At 41.2% G+C, this 24,530-nt stretch overlaps 1 protein-coding gene across 1 annotated transcript in view; it reads left to right on the top strand.

The window, feature by feature from the left end:
• RALBP1 (ralA binding protein 1) overlaps window positions 1–24,201 on the top strand; it is a 76,734-nt gene extending 52,533 nt beyond the window's left edge. Inside the window, exons 5-10 of the mRNA XM_082258521.1 lie at window positions 2,465–2,626; window positions 9,103–9,234; window positions 13,486–13,596; window positions 18,909–19,030; window positions 19,327–19,450; window positions 23,187–24,201. Of these exons, the coding sequence (XP_082114647.1) occupies window positions 2,465–2,626; window positions 9,103–9,234; window positions 13,486–13,596; window positions 18,909–19,030; window positions 19,327–19,450; window positions 23,187–23,441 (906 nt within the window). The 3' untranslated portion in view covers window positions 23,442–24,201. The remainder of the gene's footprint in view (window positions 1–2,464; window positions 2,627–9,102; window positions 9,235–13,485; window positions 13,597–18,908; window positions 19,031–19,326; window positions 19,451–23,186) is intronic.
• The last annotated feature ends 329 nt before the right edge of the window (window positions 24,202–24,530 follow it).

The raw sequence follows: 24,530 nt of genomic DNA, 5'->3' as shown, positions 1-24,530 counted from the left end.
AGAATACAGTTTTGGAATGGCCCTGCCAGAGCCCAGACCTGAATCAGATTGAAAATCTGTTGGGTGATCTGAAGAGGGCTGTGTACAGGAGATGCCCTTGCAGTCTGACAGATTTGGAGTGTTCTGCAAAGAAGAGTGGGCAAATATTGCCAAGTCAAGATGTGCCATGCTGATAAACTCATACCCAAAAAGACTAAGTGCTGTAATGAAATAAAAGGTGCTTCAACAAAGGGTGTGCACACTTATGCAAGCATATTATTTTAGCTTTTTTTTTTTTTTTTTTTTAATTCCCTATTCCTAAAATATTTTAGTTTGTTGTTTTAAGCAAGTTGTACAGTGTATAGGTCACAGTAAAGTTGGAAACAGTTCTGAAATGATTTATCTTTGTCTCATTTTTTTACATCATAGAAACCTGACATTTTAACAGACTTTTTATATCCACTGTATTTTTTAACCACTCTGATCTGATCACATGATCCTGCAGCTTCAGCACAGGGAGCACTTGACAACGGCTGAGAATTCTGGGAGCCATGATGTCACCCATATAATCCCATGGCCTAGACGCTGTTGGAGCTCCCTCCTCTCAACTGCAGCAGCATCTTACTCACCCAGCGGAGCTCATGCTGTGGAATCATGTGACTGAACCAAAGCTGATTAACAATAGGTAAGTACTCATTTTTTTTTTTTTTTTTTTTATACAGGTTAGGTAGGAGGAAGGGTGAGGGAACATTGTTTACAATAAAAACAAAGGGAGATCCTCATGCTTATGAGTATATATTGTGCTAGTGCAAATACTAATAAATAAAAGCTGCTGCTGACAAAGTGCAAGTGCCTTTAAAATGAAAATATGTGTAAGCCAGCGCTGCTCAATGAACCACTTAGTACCTTAAATAATGAAATAAATATCAAATATTCGGTAATGAATGAATAATCCTCAAACAATAAAAAGTGCTCAGTGCAAATCATGCCCACATATATAATGCAACAATGTCCTGAAAATAAATGTCCTCAAATTTCAATATAGACTGTTCATAAGTGCAGTTGTGGCACAAAGTGCTTCAATAAAACTATTTAAATGTAATTCACTATGGCAAGCTTTATTTCCTTATACCACTGAGGGGAAACTCGGCCACTTTTAAAGGGCACAACAGCCCTGCACAGTCTTTGTGTCATAAAGGCTTGATTTGCACACTGTTCTGGTGAGTAGGGAACCAAAGGAGGAGCACGAGCACTTTCTTCAAATTGGAGCACTGAAGCACTTTGTGGCACAACTGCACTTATGAACAGTCTATATTGAAATTTGAGGACATTTATTTTCAGGATATTGTTGCATTATATAATGTGGGCATGGTTTGCACTGAACACTTCTTATTGTTTGATGATTATTCATTCATTACCTAACATTTGATATTTATTTAATGATTTGAGGTACTAAGTGGTTCAATGAGCAGTGCTGGCTTTACACATATTTTCATTTTTAAGAATAGTTAGACTTGGGCTTTTCAACAACTTTAACTAAAAAATGTAAAATGGCTTTATATCGGCATGCAGCACTGCATGCTGATGTGATTTTTAGTGAAAAGGGGGGAAAGGCCTGATATAACACTATAGTAAAAATTGCAATGTTTAACATGTCGAGAAAAGGGAAGTGCAGTATTAGCTGTGGAATTGAAAAACCCCTGGGGGTCTAATTCATTTTAAATTCCTAAACCACGAGGCCTACTCAGAGTGCCTAGAAAAGTTTGACATGCTAGCCTTGATAAGTTACTAGCTCTGTCTCCATTTCAATGACTTTGAAATTCTGCTGGAAGGAGACAGCTTTTAGTAACCAGTTGTACCTTTTGAAAAAGCTTCACTGCATTGATGGAAGCAAGTTAAAACTCCACTTTTAGGCTCTGTTCACACTAGTGTAATTTCAGATGTGACTTAAATTTGTACAGAATAGCATGACAATGAAAAATCACATTGTTTTTAATAAGGTCTGTCCACATCATTGCAACTGTTCACGGCGCAATTTTGGAAAAGCTTCTAATACTATGTTGGTGATATTCTAGCATGAATTTGGCCCCATAGAATTTGCAAACCACTTCAAAGTAGCACTACATAATTGCACTGAAAGTCAGCTCCAATTTGAGATGTTAAAGCCTAAGTGCAGTAAAAAGCACAAGCTGAAAAATCAGCAAAACACAGTCAGTATAATGGGTCCATTGTGCGGATTTCTTGCTGTTAGTGAAAATCTTCTTCCAACCTATACCCGATAGCAGCTGTCTGATACACAGGTTACAGCCAGTATCTCCAAAAAGTTAAGTAAAGGTCGTGGATGACTGACTTTGCCAATATCTACCCATAGCTGAGAAATCCATTTTGGATGAACTTATCCTGCATTATCTTTTATGAGTGGTGGTGTAATGGCTAATACGTTAGATTGACAATGCCATGGCTTATTTTGCTTGTTGTCTTTCAGATCAGTAACCGTGTTCTATATGTATTTTTTACACACGTTCAAGAACTCTTTGGAGGAATAGTCATTAAGAAAGTGATTAAACCTCTCCGTTGGTCTAATATGGCCACCATGCCTGCACTGCCTGAAACACAAGATACCATTAAAGAAGAAATCAGACGACAGGTTGTTTCTTAAATTATTTTTTTGGTAACTTATTTATAGTACTAAGGTAATTTCAGCAATAGAAGGTACTGTTTGGAATCATGGGTGAATGGGACTGAGGAGCACATGTCCCTTGGGTCAGTACCTCAGTGCCATAAAGGGGGCTTCCTGCTGCCCCTACCACTGGTCCGGATCATAGCTGCCTCCAATGATCTGGGTGGGCAAGCCAATGTTTCATTCTGCACCCTGAAAGTCCATTTTCATCTGAGGATTCCATAAAAGTGTCCATTATGTCCAAAACAAAGAAAAAACATTTTGGCGGGATGTACCTCAGTGCATGAAAAAAAATCTTCCTGCACAGTTTATAAAAAATTCCTCCATAGTGCACAAGCATTTCTTAATTCCAGAATGCTTCACCAACCCCCCCCCCCCCCCCAAAAACAGTGTCCTCTGCCCCCCTTCATATCAAGCGGTGTCCTTTCCCCAAAGCTGTGTCAATTTCTCATCACAATCCCTAACAAGCTGGTGATTGGTTGCTAGGACCGCCTAGCTTCCGACCCAGTCCTCCGTCCAGCACTATTCTGCCTCCTGCTCTCCGCTCTGTAGTGAACAAGAGCGGCAGAGGCTGGGGGGATGCAGAGCCATGGTCACGATCCACCTGTCCGCTGCATGGGGTCATTCCTTTTTGGCAGCTTGCTGACCCCCAGTGTACACTAGAGCTGCACGATTATCGTTAAAAAATTGCGATCTCGACCCCCCCCCCCCCTATCTTAAAACAGCATTTCCTAGATTTATACAGTACAGAGCTGTTCTCTGCTCACTCACAGCTGTCAAAAAAAATGTATAGTTTCGTTCTTTTAGATTAAAGGAACGAACTTCCGTCTGTAAAGGAGGGCAGTTTAATCTCTGAAAGACTAATGCTGCCCATACACTAGCTGAAAAATCATTCAACAATCTGTCATTTGGTCCATTCGTTCGTTTTTCGTCCAGTTAATGGGCAAAAATAGAAAATCGGTTTGAACTTTTCATAGCTGAAAAATCAAAGGAACAGTTTGGAAAATTCTGCCGAACGAAAGATAAATTGAAAGGTTAATGTTATTCCGGCCTGAACTGTTTGCTCTACACATATGTGTCAAAATGAACAAAAAACTGATTTATTTATGTTTATTGAACGATTTATCGATCAAAATTCGGTCATTACATGATGGCACAAACGTCTGCTCTCACGGCCGAGAAAATTAGTTCAAACTATTTATTTTTCCGACACTTGTTGCTTACAATTTAAAATCACTATTCTTTGCTAGAAAATTACTTGGAACTAGGGATAGACCGATTATCAGCAAGGTCGATATGCACTTTCCCCGATATATCGGTATCGACCCCGGAACTGGCCGATATTGCCGATATTTTTGTGACGTCATTCTGCCTTCTTAGGTCACCTCCCTCGCCTTGGACTGCCTCGTCTGGAGTCGGGACTAGTCTTGCGGGAGTGTATCACAGCCATTCACCCACCCACAGCAGCCCGGTGCCAGCCAGCAACCCACATCCACAGGCCCTGTACCAGTCAGCCACAGGCCCTGTACCAGCGAGCTAGCCAGTCAGCCACAGGCCCTGTACCAGCGAGCTAGCCAGTCAGCCACAGGCCCTGTACCAGCGAGCTAGCCAGTCAGCCACAGGCCCTGTACCAGCGAGCTAGCCAGTCAGCCACAGGCCCTGTACCAGCGAGCTAGCCAGCCACCCACAGGCCCTGTGCCAGCCAGCCACCCACCCACAGGCCCTGTGCCAGCCAGCCACCCACCCACAGGCCCTGTGCCAGCCACCCACCCACAGGCCCTGTGCCAGCCAGCCACCCACCCACAGGCCCTGTGCCAGCCAGCCACCCACAGGCCCTGTGCCAGCCAGCCACCCACCACAGGCCCTGTGCCAGCCAGCCACCACAGGCCCTGTGCCAGCCAGCCAGCCACCCACCACAGGCCCTGTGCCAGCCAGTCAGCCACCCACCACAGGTCCTGTGCCAGCCAGTCAGCCACCCACCACAGGCCCTGTACCACCCACCACAGGGTGCCAGCCACCCACCACAGGGTGCCAGCCAGCCACCAACCTCAGGGTGCCAGTAAGCCAGCCATTAAGCATTAAACACAAATTAACATGTTCAGTACCAGATTTGTGTCAAAAATAGTCTTTATTTTTCAAAACCTTAAATGTACAAAATACCGATAAGTTGTGACCAAAATATCGGTATCGGCCCTGAAAAAAAACATATCGGTCTATCCCTACTTAGAACCCCCAAACTTTATTGTGATCGTGATCTTTATTCTAAGCAAAAAAAAAATCATGATTCTCATTTTTTCCAGAATCATGCAGCTCTAGTGTACATTGTGTACTGTTATTCCACATCTTGCCATTCTGCATGCTGTGCTGTACATTTACTTTTCCTTATTCTAATCTGTACTTTGGACTGTACATTCCCTATTCCACACTGCCCCATGTTGTACACTATGCTGTATATTCTGCTTTTCCACCCAACCTTATGCTCTGTGCTATACATTCTATATTTCACACCACCTTGTCCTTAATACTGTGCTGGACTTAATACCACACTGGTCCATTCCATATACAGTACTGTTCTCTACATTACCATTTCTAGGCTGTCTCATTCTGTGCACTACTTACTTTGTATTTGTTAATGCACACCATGCTTTTTATCATATACAGCGCATGTTATACATGAGAAAAAAAGTAAATGTTCCCATCTAAACTTTAAAATGCCTATCTAAGCACTTACCATTTACAACTTTCATTGCTACTAACTCTCTCCCAGTGATTTTTCTCTAAATGTCTTGTTATCACAGGAAAGAGTGGAGAGTGCAGTCTCCAGCCAGCCTGTTAGTTATGAGAAGGGTTGAAGGAAGAGGAACAGAGCAGTACCTTGCAATCCTAGGCTTTGGAGCTGTGTATTTCTGTTGATGAAAACAGTGTAGGGAGACACAGCTCTAGTCCCTGCATGCAAGGGTGGCTCCATAGGATTCTGTAAGAGAAAGGGGCCACTCTGAAACAGGAAACCTGGAGCAGCATTCAAGGTACCAGCTTAAACTGGAACATAGGCAAAGGTAGAGAAGCTGCATAATCAGTTAAGTGATTAAATCAGCTGCTGAATGTGCTTGAACACTAAAGGTTTAATATAACTTTAAAGATCAGGCAGGGTTAATTTTATTTATTCAGCTAACAAAAATTTGAAATAATCTTAGGAGTAAATTTAGTTAATATATAACTAGGCCTCCTTTCACTCTTGTGTGACTTGTCCTGTGACTTGGGACTGCAAAGTCGCATGACAAGTCGTACCCCATGATTTCCAATGAGTACCATTTTATATCTGCACTACTTTGGTCTGACTTTGATGCGACTTAAGGTCAATAGACCTCAAGATTACACAGGCATCGCTTCAAATCACATCAAAGTCACAAAACTTTCAGGTCGTATAAGTGTGAAAGGGGCCTAAATGCAGAACTTTTTTTTGTAGGCTTGGATAGAGTGATTAGGATTAGAGCCCGTGTCAATTTTTTTTACCAGTGGCTCCCCCTCCTGCTGCCATTCTCGACTAGGCAGGAATGACATGTCCTCCTCCTGCAGCCTCCTAGGAAACTCTTGACACATATCCCAGGAAGCTGCAGGAGACGATACACAGCGTGGCCAGATGGCAGAGATGGCTCTCGTCATCAGGGGCCAGGCTTTTGGAACTTGGAAGAGAGAGCTGGCTGGGGAGACCAAGATGGAGACAGGATATGACACTACAACAAGGGGATTGCTGCAGAACACCACTGGATTCACCAGGCAGGTGTGTATATTTTTTGAAGAGAACCCAACAGATAAGAAAGGGATAGGGGGAAAAAGCAAGGGGGTAGTAAAATTCCACTTTGAGCTTGTCACAACCAGCTTTTTCTATACAGTCAGAAAATAGCTGGGTTTTGTAGCATTTCATATGTTTGTAGTGAATATAGGTTCAACACTTACCTTTACCATGACTTTAGGTGTAACTCCAGGCAAACCATTTAACACGGAGTTGAAGTACTTTTCTGTTTACTTGCAAAAAATAAAGCCTGGTCATCCTTTTCCCATGATTCACACATATGCGACTCTACATAGCCAGGGAGTTTACTTCAATGTTTCCTTGCAGCCCCCTGGGCCGTTTCGGAAGTGAGAATGTTGTTTCATTGTTGAATAAGAAAATTGAAAACTGAGAGGAGGCATACAAAGCTATGTTAACCAAGATATACAATCGATATAAAAAGTCTACACACCCCCGTTAAAATTTTCAGGTTTCTGTGATGTAAAAAAATGAGACAAGGATAAATCATTTCAGAACTTTTTCCCCCTGATTTTTACCTATAAATTCCGTACAACTCAATTGAAAAACAATCTGAAATCTTTTGGGGGGGAGTTAAAAATAAAAAAACTAAAATGTGGGTGCATAAGTGTGCACACTCTTATAACTGGGGATGTAGCTATATTCAGAATTAACCAAGCACATTCAAACTCATGTTAAATAGGAGTCAGTGCACACCTGCCATCATTTAAAGTGTCTCTGAACGACACCAAATAAAGTTCAGCTGTTCTAGTAGGTCTTTCCTGACATTTTCTTAGTCGCATCCTACAGCAAAAGCCCTCATCCGCAGAGAGCTTCCAAAGCATCAGAGGGATCTCATTGTTAAAAGGTATCAGTCAGGAGAAGGGTACAAAAGAGTTTTCAAGGCATTAGCTATACCATGGAACACATTGAAGACCGTCATCAAGTGGAGAAAATATTGCACAATCGTAACCTTAACAAGAACTGGACGTCCCTCCAGAATTGATGAACAGACGAGAAGAAAACTGGTCAGGGAGGCTGCCAAGAGGCTTTCAGCAACATTAAAGGAGCTGCAGGAATATTGGGCAAGTACTGGCTGTGTGGTACATGTTACAACAATCTCCCATATTCTTCATATGTCTGGGCTATGGGGTAGAGTGGCAAAATGGAAGCCTTTTCTTACGAAGAAAGCATCCAAGCCTGGCAAATTTTGCAAAAAAAACATCCGAGGTCTTCCAAAAACATGTGGGAAAATGTATTCTGGTCTGATGAAACCAAGGTTAAACTTTTTGGTCATAATTCCAAAAAATATGTTTGGTGCAAAGACAACACTGCACTTCACCAAAAGAACAACATACCCACAGTGAAGCATGGTGGTGGCAGCATCATGTTTTAGGGCTGTTTTTCTTCAGCTGGGACAGGGGCCTTAGTCAAGGTAGAGGGAATTATGAACAGTTCCAAATACCAGTCCATATTGGCACAGAACCTTCAGGCTTCTGCTGGAAAGCTGAACATGAAGAGGAACTTCATCTTTCAGCATGACAAAAGCCCAAAGCATACATCCAAATCAACAAAAGAATGGCTTCACCAGGAGAAGATTAAAGTTTTGGAATGGTCCAGCTAGAGCCCAGACCTGAATCCGATGGAAAATCTGTGGGTGATCTAAAGAGGGCTGTGCACAGGAGATGCCCTCACAATCTGACAGATTTGGAGTGTTTTTGCAAAGACAAGTGGGCAAATATTGCAAGATGGGCCATGCTGATAGACTCATACCCAAAAAGGCTGAGCGCTGTAATAAAATCAAAAGGTGCTTCAACAAAGTATTAGTTTAAGGGTGTGGACACTTATGCAACCATATTTGTTATTTATTTTTACTACCCTCTTCCTAAAAGTTTGTTGTTCAACTGAGTTGTACAGTTTATAGGTCAAATTAAAGGTGGAGAAAGTACTGAAATGATTTATCTTTGTCTCATTTTTTTACATCACAGAAACCTGACATTTTAGCAGTGGATTTATATCCACTGTAGGTATCCTAGCTTTCTAGATTTGTAGTGTGATGTGGCTGCATGAATCACAGGTTTGGTGGAACAGACTTACCAATGTTTGGTAGGTAAACTCTCATAGTATGTACAGTACTACAAATTTGTATTTATCAGTTTGCCCGGAGTTCTACTTTAATGATCTCTGTGGTGACACCATGTACCATTTAATATTTTCCCTGGCAGCAGTGGGTTGCAGGCTTAAAAAGTCAGCTTTACTTTTAAAAAAATAAGGGCTCTGTTGCTTCTAATTATTATTATTATTATTATTTTTTTTAATTAAGCAGTGGTTATGGGTTCATGGACAGTATTAACTACTTTACATGAAGTGCTATTTTAAATTCTGCTAGATAATTCGCAAACAGAAGTAGACGGGGCATCCTAAATTTACTTTTACCACATGTAAAAAAAAAAACAGCTACCTTTTTGTATAAATTTAAACTCATTAGCATTGTTATGAAATCTGAAATCCTGCAAAAACTTTGATTTCAGACTTGAGCGGGCATTGGATCACCCACTGTGTTTTTGGATTTTTTTTAAAGAATCAAGTGGCTCATATGCAGCTTACTGTGAATTTGGACTATATTTTGAAAACATTTTCTTATATTACACAGGAATTTCTTTTGAATTGCCTGCATCGGGATCTTCAGGCTGGCATTAAGGATCTCTCTAAAGAAGAAAGGCTGTGGGAGGTACAGAGGATCTTGACGGCTCTTAAAAGGAAGTTACGGGAAGCTAAAAGGCAGGTGTGTGACACTCATAGGCTTAGCCTGTCTGCTTCATTAAACATCTTAGCAGCAAGCATGCCTAATGGTACAGAATGGACAAGGCTCACCCTTGTATGGTTCTTGGCTGAGGCCCAACTGGCTGAATTAGTTAGTCATGTGATTTGTTAGACTTCACTTGCCAAGCGCAGCTGCACCCATTTCACATGCTATTCCTTGCCTAAAAGTCTTTTTTTTTTTTTGGTCTTGTGTGGTTATAAAATGTTATTAATGTTGACTTAAACTAGCTTACCAGTGCCAAGGTATTTATTCTTCTGAGAATAATACACAAGTTTATTATCCTTGGCCAGATAGTCTTAATTATGCCACAGTTTATCATGCAAGACAAGAAAATCTGGGTTCTGGTACTTTGTGGACAGTGTAATGTCTGTTAATGAACATTAGCGTGTGATTGTAGTTTTGGGACCACAAAAGTCATTTCAAACTGTGTGATTTAAGCCGAAGGGTGACCCACACTAATTTAAACATGATAAACAATACTGCAACAAATAAATATATATATTAAAAAGTGTAGCTTTTTTTTTTTAGGTGGTTTTCGTCTTTAATGCGAGTCTCCCTTAACTGAATATTATTTAGCTGAGCTTTAAAGTTGAACTTACAGTATCAGTATTTTCTACTATGCATGTTCCCCTAGTAGTCTTTATTGTGAGTCCCCTTTAACTGAAAATTATACAGCAAAGCTTTAAAGGGTAACTCGTGGGAGGGGAAAAATGGCAAATAAAGAAAAAATAATATAGGGTATACAATTGTGACACAAGTCATATTGTAATTGAATGTTATTAAAAATGACCTTTCCTTTTCAATCTGCAGCCGCTGTAATTTTCTGAAAATGCAATGCAGTATGGCTACCTGGAGCTGTTCTGTACACAGAATGTGTACTGACCACACCCCAGAAACATCATTTCCTGCTTGTGTGATTGGCTCACCAATTTAACCCAGAAGTCTGCCTAAGATACAAGTCAGGTTTCAGGCATCCCCCACAACAGAAATTGCATTTTTGGTCAGCTATTCCCAATAGGAACACGTCTTAAGGGATGCAGGCCCAGACATTTCCTCATTAATGCTCTGAAGCTGCACAGCTGATTGATAATTCTGAAACCACTCCCATTAGACCCACTCTGCACAGGGAAACAAACAGTGATTTCTTCAGAATAACAAACGGTTAGGAAGCTGCAACAAAGGTTATAATAATCCTTGCAATATTCATAGATCACCCAGAGGGGAATGTTTTTTTTTTCTCAACAAAAGTGGAATTACGCTTTAAAGCTTAACTTCAGGCAATTTATTGCCTGCTGAGACTACTAATAACATCACAGGTTTGCATAATCTGTGAAAAGCACTTGGTTGTAGGAGGAGCTTTCCCTATGTTTCCTTTCCTATCAACATGGTCTGCATCTCCTACTGTACAGATTGTTGCTGCAACTTGGGCGAAGGTCGTAAGTATTGGACTCGGATTTTACTGAGCGTGTAAAGACTGGGAGATTCAAACAGCAAGTCCACCTATAGGCAGGGTGTAATCAGACATGTCTTCCTTTACAAAACTGTAATTGACAGATACAAGACCAGTCACCCATAAGTCTAGAGTGCAAGAAAAAAACATACCCCAGAGTCCTACAAGGTATCGACACTGCTTCCTATGATTAGATAGGGGAGCTACTCCACTAAATACTAATAAAACATACTCACACTCTGAAATGGATATAAGCTCCCCCCCCCCCCCACCTATATATATTTAAAAACAATTTTTATCTTAAACATCAATTCTATAAATACCTCTTCATTATAGACATTGGACGAATGAACCCCATTGGGACTTTACAGGCAGTAAATAGTGTCAAAATGCAAGTATAAAATTAAAAAGGTTTTTATTAGATACATAAGGTAAAAGTGATGAAACTCACAATACACTTTAGGAACAATGAATAAAGCCTCATACGATGTTATATAGAGCTGATATCATCCACTTAAGAAAAGAACCCAAGCTGGACCTCATGAGTGCAGGCCAGGGACCCATATGGACATGGGGTTTTCACTAAGTTTCTCAACATGTTATGGAATATGGAAAATTCCTTCTTCAAAGGGAGGTGGGATGAGCGCAATATACTCTAGTCTATAGACTTATTGACAGATATATCAGTATACATAATCATTTGAAATAAAAATAATGTAAGTAGTATATTTATAGGTACATTCACATAATTGTCATCGAGGAAGCGTGTACTCACATTATATGATCAGGTTCAGTAATTGCATGTTACACCTGGATAAAACGTGCCCCATTGCATTACAAACTTCCAGTAAGGACAGCTGAAGGATTGGAGCGCTGGTGGTAAATGGGAAGTAATATCCAACTAGATGCACCGCAAACCACGCAAACAGGAGCTCACAAGGATCACATGAAAGTGAAGGCCATTCCTGATCTTAAAGAGAAATGTATGCACGCATAAGGGGGGAGAGAAGAGAGGACCCAGCATAAATATGTAGAACCCATGTCCTATAATATTCTACTCCCCGAAAAAAGGTCAAATTGGGGAGGCGGAGGGGATCGACACCATAGTAATAAATACAAGGCTGAGTACCACTGAATAATCGAGTAGCTACTTGCATTAAAAGGTGGCTAGATAGCGATGGGATGCATGGATCATGAAAAGGTGATCACCAATCCGACATATGACTGGGTCTTCCTTATATGCAGTGGCACCCAGTGGTTAAAAAGAAAAATGCGAGGGGGCATGTACATAGGCAAACAGTCAAGAATCATATAGCATTGAACAAATCATACAAAGTACTGCATTTAAAATGGGTGACAAATCGAATGGCATGGATGACATGTATATAATTATATAGTAGTGATAACAACAAGAGGGAAAAGTAAAAAAAAAAGGGACATTACACAGAAGAAGGATCAAAACAAAGGAGGGGGAGAAGCAATGAAATAAAAGCCAACAGCCACTGATTATGAATGGTGGAGGTCCCTAAGGTTAATGATAAACACAGATGACCAATAGAGACAATAGTTCTGTAAAGATTTGTCTCAAAGGTCTTTTTCATAGCCTCCAGAGGTAAATCCTTAAAGGAAAAGTTTGAAGTTCAAGGCTCCTTGAACTCTTTTTGATGGATGACCATATAGCATTATATGAGATGGATGTATAGATAGGATAATTATTAGCAATTAGTACAGTCATTTTATATTTTGATATAAATAAGCAAATTTACAGGAGCAGGCTAGCTGGAATTTGATTTTAACATGTCTTGTGATGTGCGTTATTTGTGGATTTTGCTTTTCTACAATAAAAGCAAGTTTTTATGCAGATGGTAGTAGCTGCACATTTACCACCCTCCTCTCTCTCTTTCATATCTCCATTTGAGGATACTACACTGTCTATAATAAAGAGGTATTTACAGAATGTTTAAGATAAAAATAGTTTTTGAAATGTATAGATAGGGGTGGATCTTATATCCGTTTTGGAGCTTGAGTATGTTTTATAAGTCTAGAGTGCAGTGGTGACCAGTCATCCTTGAATAAAATGCCTACACAGCAGCAAGGTGTAGGCAGTTTTGTGGCAAGATTTCTAGACACTACTGACAGTAGTAAAATAAAATAAGAGGCAGACTCAAGTAGGAATACTGTGTCCTATGTCTTTTGGGAAAATAAAGTTTAGCCTGGAGTTCAGTTTTGAATTAAAATCATAACTGTGCCCAGGGTAAAGGCTGTACCCTGTCTCCCTGATCTGATGCCTGCAAATGTCCTTAGTTTATCACCAGAACCCCCAGAGGTCCTTTAAAATATTGGGTGCTCTCTTGTGCACATAATGACTAAAAGTGATCATGTAGGACTCTTGCCCTCCCTCCCCTCTGTGATGAGCCTCCCTTTTGGCTATTACCAGTTGCCGCAATAACTAGTGGAGAAGAGAAGGGACAGGCCAATGCAACCTATAACCACTCTGGTCACTATTGCCTAAAAAAGTTTAATCAAGGAATCAAAACTATAAGGCAAGAGTTCTATCCATGTAATCACCATTTTGATTGATATTTATTTAAAAGCTGTGCTTGGTAAAAGTAAAAAAAAAAAAAATTAGTAGCCTGCACCATTTTTTTTTTCAATGTAATGTGAGCCATGGACAAAGAAGTGATAGAAATAAAGCATAGTTATGCATACCTAATTGTCCGTGTTCTAGCTTCATATCCAGTGTTTTTTATCCATTTATTTAGGACTGTGAAACAAAAATTGCACAAGAAATTGCCAGCCTTTCTAAAGAAGATGTTTCTAAAGAAGAAATGACTGAAAATGAAGAAGAGGTCCTTAATATACTGCTTGCACAGGTATTTCTATTTACACTGGTGTGAACTGCCTGTAAGGGGCTATCATTTAAACTTTCCTGACAGTCTGTGCTTAGATTCTTAGTGTGGTTGGTAAACAAAAGCTACATTAAGTGACATAAGGAGTAGGCATTATGGCCATCCTTCTGAAAATTCCAGTCGCATGGCAGTCATCCCTTCTACTACATGGATTATCTGCCGCTATCTTTAGGTGAAAGGACATTGGCAAAAGCTTTGCTGGGCCAACCCAGAGTGTACCCATATAATCCTGCTCACTCCAGGAGGATCCCTTGATGGAACCCTTGTCCTGTTGGAGAAAATGTATCTGTGTCTTTTACCCTGTCCATGCATTGGGAACCTTACCTCGACCTTGCTGCAGCAAAGATGGCCAGTAATGTTTGCTTCTGGAATTGAATCCTGTGTTTGGTGCTTATCTAGGTACCGTAAGTGGTGCAACTAGTGAGTTAGCAGCAAGGTCATGCTATACAGATCTAGGGCCGTGGTCTGTTCACATGACACACAGGCCCTAAACACCCCTTCAGGGGGTATGAACAGTGAAGCTTGGACCCTGGATGAGACCAGCAACCATGACAATTTAGACAGGTTTTTCCTGTAACTTTACATACTGGCTCCTGGCTATACATGTCTTGTTGGCTCTTTACTTGGATCTGTAGTACACACTACATTGAAGGCACAGGTTATGAAGTAATTTTTACTTTTGAGTGTTTCCATAGCTTTTATTGTCTTTCTTTATTTGGCTTTATGGGTTAGATCATTACATCATCTACCTATTTAAATTTGGTGGTCTTTTTTTTTTACCTCACTCCCAGATGTAATGCTTATAAGACATACTGCGCACTTTTTGCTGCCATCTACTGCTGACAGCACAACTGATCATTTGTGGTCTCTCCAGTTGCTTATGCCTCAGCGACACATTTATGGGATCTCAGTTAGTGCCTGATTTATTGCGTTCTCTTAACACCAGACACATTGAACTTCCTCAGTCAGCGTCCATTCCATGAGTACTCTGCAGTGGAAGATCCTCACTTAGCATTGGTGGATCACAGGCGCTTTGGAGCAGGAGCACATGGGACAACTAGCAAGAATTCATGTGCAGGCCCTTGGGAAAACTCCAGGTTCCTCACAGGTTTATAGTTGCTGCCTTGTTTGGGAGCAAGGTCTGAAACCAACACCACTTCCTTCTGATTCATGCTCCCTCAGGAGTGTGCAGCATATGGCCTGTCTGATGAAAGCAGAATGCATGATTCACCTTTTGGGTGATATCAGGGCTGCCACCTATGGCTGTCTTACAGATCGTCTCTTTAGAACTGACCCCTCTTCAATTTCCTCACAGGCATTTTTAGGAGGGAAGGTCAGCGGCCCCCAAACTTTGGCACTCTCGCCCACCCCCCTCAAAAAAAACAAAGGATAATGTGCTGGAAAAGATTGGACTATTTAGGACTGTAGGTGTTGGGTTAAGTGCAGCACTGGTTGAGATTGGGTAGATGTCTTTCATCTATAACCTCAGTTTGTCATCTGTTCACTAGGCTCTTGGTAAAGGGGACTATTTGGAAGGAGATCCCGGAGCTTAGAACTGGTACCACAGCACTTGTTCAGCCACACCCACAGTTTTGGCCTATGTAAATCTGGTTGAATAAAGATCTAGTATATAACAATGTAGTCATTTGAGTGGTTCGTCCCAACATGTTGAAAGTTCAATATTGTTGAAGTGATACTAAAGCTAAAAACGTTTTTACCCTAATGCATTCCTTGCACTCCTCCTGGTTCCACCTCCCAAACCCCCCCGCTGAACGCTGCATAGCAAGCCGCTGATACGTGCTCCCAAGCCCAGCCCTCGTGTCACTGGCTCTGATTGACAGAAGTGGGAGCCAATGGCTCCTGTGGCTTTATCTGAGCCAATCAGGAGCGAAAGACCTGGGAGAGTCTCAGTTGAAAGTGGACATTGCTGGATTGAGATTGTGCTCTGGTATATATTTTGGGGGGGCTGCTTGGGGAGTTGCATGCACAAGGTTTTTTTACCTACTGCAAACAATGCAGGAAAGTAAAAAAAAAAAAAACCTGCCTTTACAAACATTTTAAACTAGCCATAAATGGATACATTTCTAAACGAACATTCTTAGTACAAGTCTTTGGAAAATTTGTACGAAAATTCTCAGAACACTTAAATGTCGTTCGACATATTATTTTATTTTCTTTTACCATTTTTGATTTTGGAATGAATGAACTTTACAAACAAAAAACACTGTTAGAACTTCATTAATTTCAAGTAAAATGTTCCATCGTGCGCTTTTAAATTTCCTTAGCACTGTGGTCGAAAACGAATGTCGATGTGACCCACTAATGATTAAATTTTGATTAAATGATTAAATATTTTAGAACATTCTTTCCCAAATATTTTTTTGTTTGAAATTCTGCCCACCTATGGCTCGGGATACAAACCTGGTATAAAATATATTTGTAGTTTTATGTGTAATTCCATTGTATTTTGGCCTTCTATGTAAATTAGATAAAAAAATAAATAAAAAGCATTGCCAAGCTATAGTTACTCCACATTCCAGCTCTGTCCCTTGCTTCTTCCTTGATCCATCACCAGCAGTCCTGTCATTCTGCCCATTTTCTGTAAACCTAGCCCGTATACACATATTGTAGAGGGCTCATTACTACTCAGGTTGGGCTCACATTACTGCAAGGCATTGCATGAGCATTGGTCAGTCCTGAAAGAATGCCTGCCATTGCTGGAGGAAAGTGGAAAAGTCCCGTAATGTTGCCAAACCAGCTAGAAGATTGCAGGAAAAAAAAAGATATGTATAGTGGTTTTTATTTTTTACAAATCTAATTTTATTAACATCCGGATAATGGGTACATCTTTGACAAAAATATAACAGATAAAGCAAACAATGATAAACCTCTTCCAACTCAGAGCTGCAATTTTATCAAACCATTAGATAAAATAGAAGGAAAAAAACATAACTTCTCAAATATATTCAACAAGGGATGCCCAGTCCAGATTGTTTCTTGCTTTAAAGAAAATGAGTATGAAGCGAAAGGTGAAGGTAGGAAAATAGAGAAAGTAAAGTACCAGAAAGACAGAGAGAAGAAAAGGGGGGGGGGGGTTAAGGAGCTACCGAGCCGATGGCCGCCGTCTACAGACTCGCCAACAGGCTATGTCGCCGGATCCAAAGAACCCCAATCATCAGGATATATAGTGTTTTTTTATTTTTTTTTGTGAAAAATACCCAGGGGGGTTTTCGAGGGTGGGAAAAGGCAGATGGTAGGCTAGAGTTCCTCCTTTAATGTATAAATTGGATTTTCACATCCAGTTTTGTATCATACCTGAAAAAGAAGCATTTGTTTTAGAAGTTTATATTTTTAATCTGTCAAGTTAACCAATCCAGTACATGTAATCACTTTAAAGTACATGAACTTTAACAGAATGACATTTTGTTTGCTAAAACGTTTTTAGATAAAGTACTTTTTTTCCACCTTTTTTATCCTTTGTATCATATTAGTGTTGCTGATTACCCCCTGAGCCATTTCGCAGCCACTTTCTGTCTACATATGTGTGCTCCAGTGATGACTTCATGATGTTTTTCCAGGGTGGGTTTTCTGATAGCGACAGCAGTGGAGCATGCCTACATGTGTTGAATTGACCAGTGTGTGTGTGTGTCAGAAATCTTGTGCGTCAGGGTGACACCACAGGAGCAGATTTGGGAGTTAAGGAAGTTAAGGACAGTGTCGTAACTCTATAACAGGATGTGCCTGCACAAGGACTTTTATGGCAGGATTGGCGGGTATTTAATGAATGCTGCAAATTTTAAAGTGGTTGTAATGTCAGAAGGTTTTTTATCTTAATACATTCTATGCATTAAGATAAAAAGCCTTCTGTGTGCAGCAGCCCGCCTTACACCTACCTGAGCCCATCTTGATCCAACAATGTCAGCTGCTCGGGACTCTCCCTCCTCATTGGCTTACACGCAGCGTGAGACCATTGGCTCCCACTACTTTCAATCAAATTAAGTGAGAGAGGGCGGGGCCGGGCCACAGCTCCATGTCTGAATTGACACAAGGAGCTGTGGCTCTGCTCAGGTGCCCCTATAGCAAGCTGCTTGCTGTGGGGGCACTTAAAAGGACGGAGGGGCCAGGAGTGCTGAAGAGGGACCCGAGAAAAGGAGGATGTGGGCTGCCTTTTAGTATCACTTTAAAACTTTTAAAACTTACAAAATTTTTGTTAAGCTTATATGAAATTTAATGATTAGATTTTTCAAGAATGAAGTCGGAAATTTCTGCTATATATATATATATATATATATATATATATATATATATATATATATATATATATATATATATATATATATATGTATAATAAATCTGTGTAAATGGCCTTAAATATTGCAACACATGTCGGCACTATATTGTAAAGATTTACTCCTTAAAGCAAACCTGTGGTCTACAGTTGTAACATTGTACATAGGATTACACTGCAAACCTCTCTTGGATCTGTAATTCCAAAATGTACCATTGTTGCATTGTCCTACTATTATCTACCCCTTCTCATCCTTCCAGCATCTATATTGGTTTATGAACCTGCCTATTGCACTTAATGGTCTATAGCACATGTGTCAAACACAAGGCCCTTGGGCCGGATCTGACCCCCCCAGGCCATTTCATGTGGCCCTCACACCTCTCCTGGAGCTGCAGTAGAGCTCCGGCCCTCCTTTGGGCCTCTTGCAGACCCTGCACTTTCTGCTTTCAGCTTCTTCCCAGCAGCAAAACAAGGTAAGAGGGTGCACTTGAGGGTGGGGGTAGACTCTTTAACATCTGATGTAAGGGGTTTGGGATACTCTGGACATCTAGTATTACAGATTCAACCGGCCCTTTGAGGGCGGTCATAATGCTGGTGTGGCCCTCGATGAAGTTGAGTTTGACACTCCTGGTCTATAGGAAGCATAAAAGCAATTGTAAGGCGCAGTCCACAGTGTTTACCCAAGCTCTGGTCTCTAGTTGCATAATATAAAGTCTCCTATTTTGGGGATATTGGGAGCTTTGCAAGTAAAGTATCTGTTCATGTAGACACCTGGAGGTGCATGCAGTGTAATAGTATGAACTGATTACTACATCACAAGAGCCCATAGGTAAACTTCAAAACCTCTCTGATCCTCTTATAAATATTTACCTATCATTCATTTTGTCTATCTTAATAGTAAAATTGCAGTAGGATTTTGCTCTCCTGGTTTGAGAACACTTTGTATCCTGGCTTTATTCTTGCACTGACATGTTCTTCATCTTATCAGGAAAATGAAATATTAACAGAACAAGAAGAACTGGTTGCAATGGAGCAGTTCCTGCGACGACAGATTGCAACAGAGAAGGAAGAAATTGACCGCCTCAGAGCAGAAATTTCTGAAATTCAAAGGTAGTTGTAATGGTTTCCATCATAAGCCAACCTGAAGTATAGAAATCGTATACAAAATGTATTTTACACTTCGTGGGTGAGTACCAAGGGAAGCATGAGTTGCAGTATATTGAGGCACCATTATTGTAGGATATGGGTTCATAAAACTGTAAAATATAAAGGGGTATATTCCTACTGCATGTGACTATGGACTAAGTGGACGATAATCAGAAACTTAATGTGGTTTCATCTTTTTCTGACCTGTGCAATATTTTATTAATATTTGATTTTTCCATGATCTTCTCTATACCCTGCAGCCGCCAGCAGCACGGCCGGAGCGAGACAGAAGAGTATTCATCTGAGAGCGAGAGTGAAAGTGAGGATGAGGAAGAGCTGCAAATTATCCTAGAAGATCTACAGAGACAGAATGAAGAGCTGGAGGTGAGCCATTGTATACAGAATGGAAGGGTATTTGCTGCCACCTGCTGACCTCCATTCCTTTTTCTTTAAACGTGGTCTCTATGCTTTTTTCCTAAGAAGCTCTAATGTAAACACTGTTCGAATATCAAAATCCAAGACAAGTCAGGTTCATACACTCACAAATGTTTTTAATTTCCTGTGTTTGATCATTTTTCCTTTTTAGCATGCTAAGGTGCATAGCTCAGTAAGTCTGAACAAGGAAAAAAATAGCTTGCCTGTCATTATGCAGTGGGAACTTCTCTGCCCATATTAAATTTGTCAGTCAACACAATGGGAGAAGGAGAAAATTTTCACAAGGAGAAAATGGGCAAAAACATAGTTTGCATGCTTGTTGACGACGGGTCTTTTTTCTCTGGTGGCCCCGTGGGGCCAGTACGGTCAGATCCTCTAAAGTTTCTGCCTAGGCTTTTGCTCAGAATCGAGGCTGAAAGGATTCCATCACTCTTGTGGTCCCAGGATGGATTTTCTGGTCTTGGTATGCCGACCTGGTGTGGCTGGTCACCGACGTCTCTTGGAGATTTGCCTCTCGGGGAGAATCTACTGTTTCAAGGGCCAATCTTCCATCCTGCTTTACAGTCGCAGGCTTTGATGGCTTGGCTGTTGAAAGCTAGGTGCTGAAAGATAGAGGTTTGTCTGGGTCGGTGATTTTCCGATGCTGCTGAATGCTAGGATGTCTACCTCTAGGAAGATCTACCATCATACGTGGAAAGCGTACATTTCGTGTGTGTCAATGGGAGTTCACCCTCGCTGATTTTCGGTGGCTTGGGTATTGACCTTCCTTCAATGAGGGGTTGAGCAGAAATTTAGGATGTGACGATTGGTATCGGCGCTACCTTAAGGTGATTTAAATGATATGCCACAAACTGGCGTGAGTGAAAATAATATAGGAAAATAAATACAAACAAATATCAAAGTGTCCCCAATTATTGTGAGTAAAAACTCCTTAGGAAATTAGTGCATGAACAATGTGTTTATTCAAATTATAAAGGATGTTCAAATCAACAACCACAACAAATATAGTGGTATGTGAAAAAACAAGGTACATAAATAATGTGACAAGCGTGAAATAGAGATTCCTCCCACAACCACAGGTGTATTACCAGGTCACAATTGCCTGATATATGTGCCACACATAATGTGATTGAATGGTGAAGAAATGTTGCTAAGTGAAATCCAAACTGGCCACTAGGTGGCGTTTCAGTAATACGACCTGTTCAACGATCCACAGTCAGTATAGTGGTATTGAGGGGGTCCTTTCTCCGTTGCGGGGGAGCAGCTTTGAGCCGGTGATTTTTGCCCTAGGTGCTCACACAGAGAGAAGGCCCCATAGTGAATGAACAATCTATACAGTGATGACAAAAAGCACAGTACACTCAATCGTTATGATGATCTGGATCAGAAAGACTGGTTCGCGCCGGGATGCTTCCGCGTTCCACAGCCGATAACCGGAAGTGACGTTGTGACGTACGAGACTCCGCCCTACGCGTTTCATCAGAGGGACGTCAACTGGAGCGGCGTCAACTGGGCGCACTCCCGGACTTCTTATAGCCGCCCGTATCCAAGCAACGGAGGGGACAGATCAAAGCCGCCATCTTTCTACTCCCTCTCCGGAAGCCATATTACTCCTCCACTGGCTTCGTCTATGGATGTGCAAGGGAACGGCCATATATCATCAGGAGTAGCGAAGCCTTGCACATCCATAGACGAAGCCAGTGGAGGAGTAATATGGCTTCCGGAGAGGGAGTAGAAAGATGGCGGCGTTGACCTGTCCCCTCCGTTGCTTGGATACGGGCGGCTATAAGAAGTCCGGGAGTGCGCCCAGTTGACGCCGCTCCAGTTGACGTCCCTCTGATGAAACGCGTAGGGCGGAGTCTTGTACGTCACAACGTCACTTCCGGTTATCGGCCGTGGAACGCGGAAGCATCCCGGCGTGAACCAGTCTTTCTGATCCAGATCATCGTAATGAGTGAGTGTACTGCGCTTTTTGTCATCAATGTATAGATTGTTCATTCACTGTGGGGCCTTCTCTCTGTGTGAGCACCTAGGGCAAAAATCACCGGCTCAAAGCTGCTCCCCCGCAACGGAGAAAGGACCCCCCTCAATACCACTATACTGACTGTGGATCGTTGAACAGGTCGTATTACTGAAACGCCACCAAGTGGCCAGTTTGGATTTCACTTAGCAACAATTCTTCACCATTCAATCACATTATGTGTGGCACATATATCAGGCAATTGTGACCTGGTAATACACCTGTGGTTGTGGGAGGAATCTCTATTTCACGCTTGTCACATTATTTATGTACCTTGTTTTTTCACATACCACTATATTTGTTGTGGTTGTTGATTTGAACATCCTTTATAATTTGAATAAACACATTGTTCATGCACTAATTTCCTAAGGAGTTTTTACTCACAATAATTGGTGACACTTTGATATTTGTTTGTATTTATTTTCCTATATTTTCACTCACGCCAGTTTGTGGCATATCATTTAAATCACCTTAAGGTAGCGCCGATACCAATCGTCACATCCTAAATTTTCACTCTCACCCTTGCACTTAAGGGTTGATTGGTGGCAGCTTACACCTTTTTTTATCCACACTCTCTTCATATATTACAAATCCGTAGCGCTGGTCGTCTTCTCTTTAATATTGAGCAGAAATTGACCTTGAGTACTATTAAGGGCCAGGTGTCGGCCTTGGCGGTCTTCTTTCAATGACCTCTGGCCACACACTCCCTGGTGCATACCTTTTATTCAAGGGGTTCGACATCTGACTCCACCGGAGCGGTCTCCTCTACTGCCCTGGGATCTGAACTTGGTGCTTTCAGCTCTCCAGAAGCCTCTGTTTGAAAATATTTGGGAGATTCCCCTGCTTATTCTGTCTCAGAAGGTGGCCTTTTTGGTGGCCATCGCCTCTGATTGCAGGGTGTCGGAACTGGCAGCGTGATCTTGTCGTACCTTTGGTGGTCCACAAAGATGGTGTTTCTTCACCCCTGTCCGTCGTTCCTTCCTAAAGTAGTCTCTGATTTCGATTTGAATGAAGACATTGTGTTGCCTTCCCTGTGTCCCAGGCCCAAACATCCTAAGGAAATTGCGTTGCATGCCCTGGATGTGGTTTGGCCGATTCGGGTGTACCTGGGAGCTATGGAGTCTCTTTTGAAGTCAGACTCGCTATTTGTGCACACAGATGGGCCAAGAAAGGGTTGTCTACTTCTTCTGCAACCATTTCAAGATGGATCAGACAGACAGTGACTCAGGCCTATTCGATCAAGGGCCAGGTTCCTCCTTTCCCTATCAAGGCGCACACTCTACTTGGGCGCTTGGTGCTAATTTCAGGTGTCAGTGATCGATTACAATCACTTTAATGACTGAGTCACTCAGTTCTGTGTAAGCTATTGACCTCTGTAAACAGGCTTTTTACAGCACCAAGCTAAAGAGAAACCACAAAGCGCATGAAAACAGCTTAGAGCTCCACCGTTGGGGTGGAAAAAAAAATTATTTTAATATGCAGCAGTTCTCATTTATCTGGTAAAAAATCAGGCTTGTTTTATATTTTTAAGTCTTGACGGTAATACAAAGGACTTAGAATATATGTACAAAACCACATTCTGTTTAAAATTCCTTGTACACAAACATCTTGCTTTTGTTACACTCAAGCAAATGATACTGAATGCTACTTACTGTCTCTTGTTAGATCAAGAACAACCATTTGAACCAGGCAATTCATGAGGAGAGAGAGGCCATCATTGAGCTGCGTGTTCAGCTTAGGCTGTTACAGATGCAGCGCATTAAGTCTGAACAGCTGCAGGAGGAAGAGGAGCCAGGGAAGACAGGCAGCAGACACCAGCTGCAGAAGGATACTGCCTCTGAATCAAAACCACCTAAAGACAAGACAAAGGAGCAAGTAAGACCTTCTCCAATTAAAGACTGGAAAGAAACGCTTATCTGAGTGTCAAATTAAAGACGTTACCCCTTATTAACACTTTCAGACAATTGCATTGCTATGAAACATGCATCGCTTTATGGAGGAAGAGTTTGCTCGCCTTGTGGGTTCTGGCTGTCCTGGACTCGGGTTACTGACATAGCAGAAAAAATACTTATTATTTTGTACAAGAGTAATGGTGCAAAAAGAGAATGTAATTTTCTAAGAAAAAGAAAAAAAAATCTAAACAAACACAGAAGGACATGTAATAAGGAAAAATGGTTATGAAAATGTGTTTTTTTTAAACAATTTTACTATCCAAATGTAACCAGACACACCAAAATTCTATTATTTATTCATGAGTTTCTTTGCATCAGAGCAGCTTTAAATATATAGGGTTTTTTTTCTTACTTAATTAAACCAGGGATGTTGCAGCTGTGAATACACCAGTTTGAGACTACTACAAATAAAACTTTTATTATATTGCATTTACATGGCTCTCTAGTCATGGTGCTGTGTAGGCAGCATTTTTGTAGGTTTGGTGTGAGTGCATAGTATTTTGTTAAAGCAGCAAAATAGATATTTGTTTGAGGTCAAGTACAAGATCACAGAATGAAGCAAGTGACTGCACAATTTCGCTGTGTTTCATTCGCTAAATGTTGTATGTAATCTTGCAATTACTAGTAGATTTATGTGATTGTTTGCAAACAGACTTAATGACAAGTATTATGTGTGGACTGCCACAAAGGGATGCTTAATTCAGCTTCACTGGAGAGAACCATTTGGGAAGAATGCTAATTCGTTTTATTGAGGTCCAGTAAACCAAGAGCACCAAAAGTACGTAACGTGAAATCATGCAGGCTATTTTCTTAGCAGGCATTAATGCAATAGAAGACTTGCTATAGTGGTAGTATTGTACTGTGGGAGTTCCAGACAGATGATGCACTCGTTTTGGGCACCTTGTGCCTGGAAGTTCTCAGCTCTAGGCTTTTGGCACCATAAACAAGAATTTAAAAAAGAGGAGTGTCCCTCCTAATACCTGACCCTTAGGCTACCCTTCATACCTCTTTCCTCACCTGTCACCTAAGACGTAACCTACACCTTAAAGTCTAAGTC

This window comes from Pelophylax lessonae (genome assembly GCF_965119305.1).
Source record: "Pelophylax lessonae genome assembly, chromosome: 5".
NCBI classification, from domain to species: domain Eukaryota; kingdom Metazoa; phylum Chordata; class Amphibia; order Anura; family Ranidae; genus Pelophylax; species Pelophylax lessonae.
The sequence above is the reverse complement of the archived record's forward strand: the minus strand, read 5'-3'. Positions and strand labels throughout refer to the sequence as shown.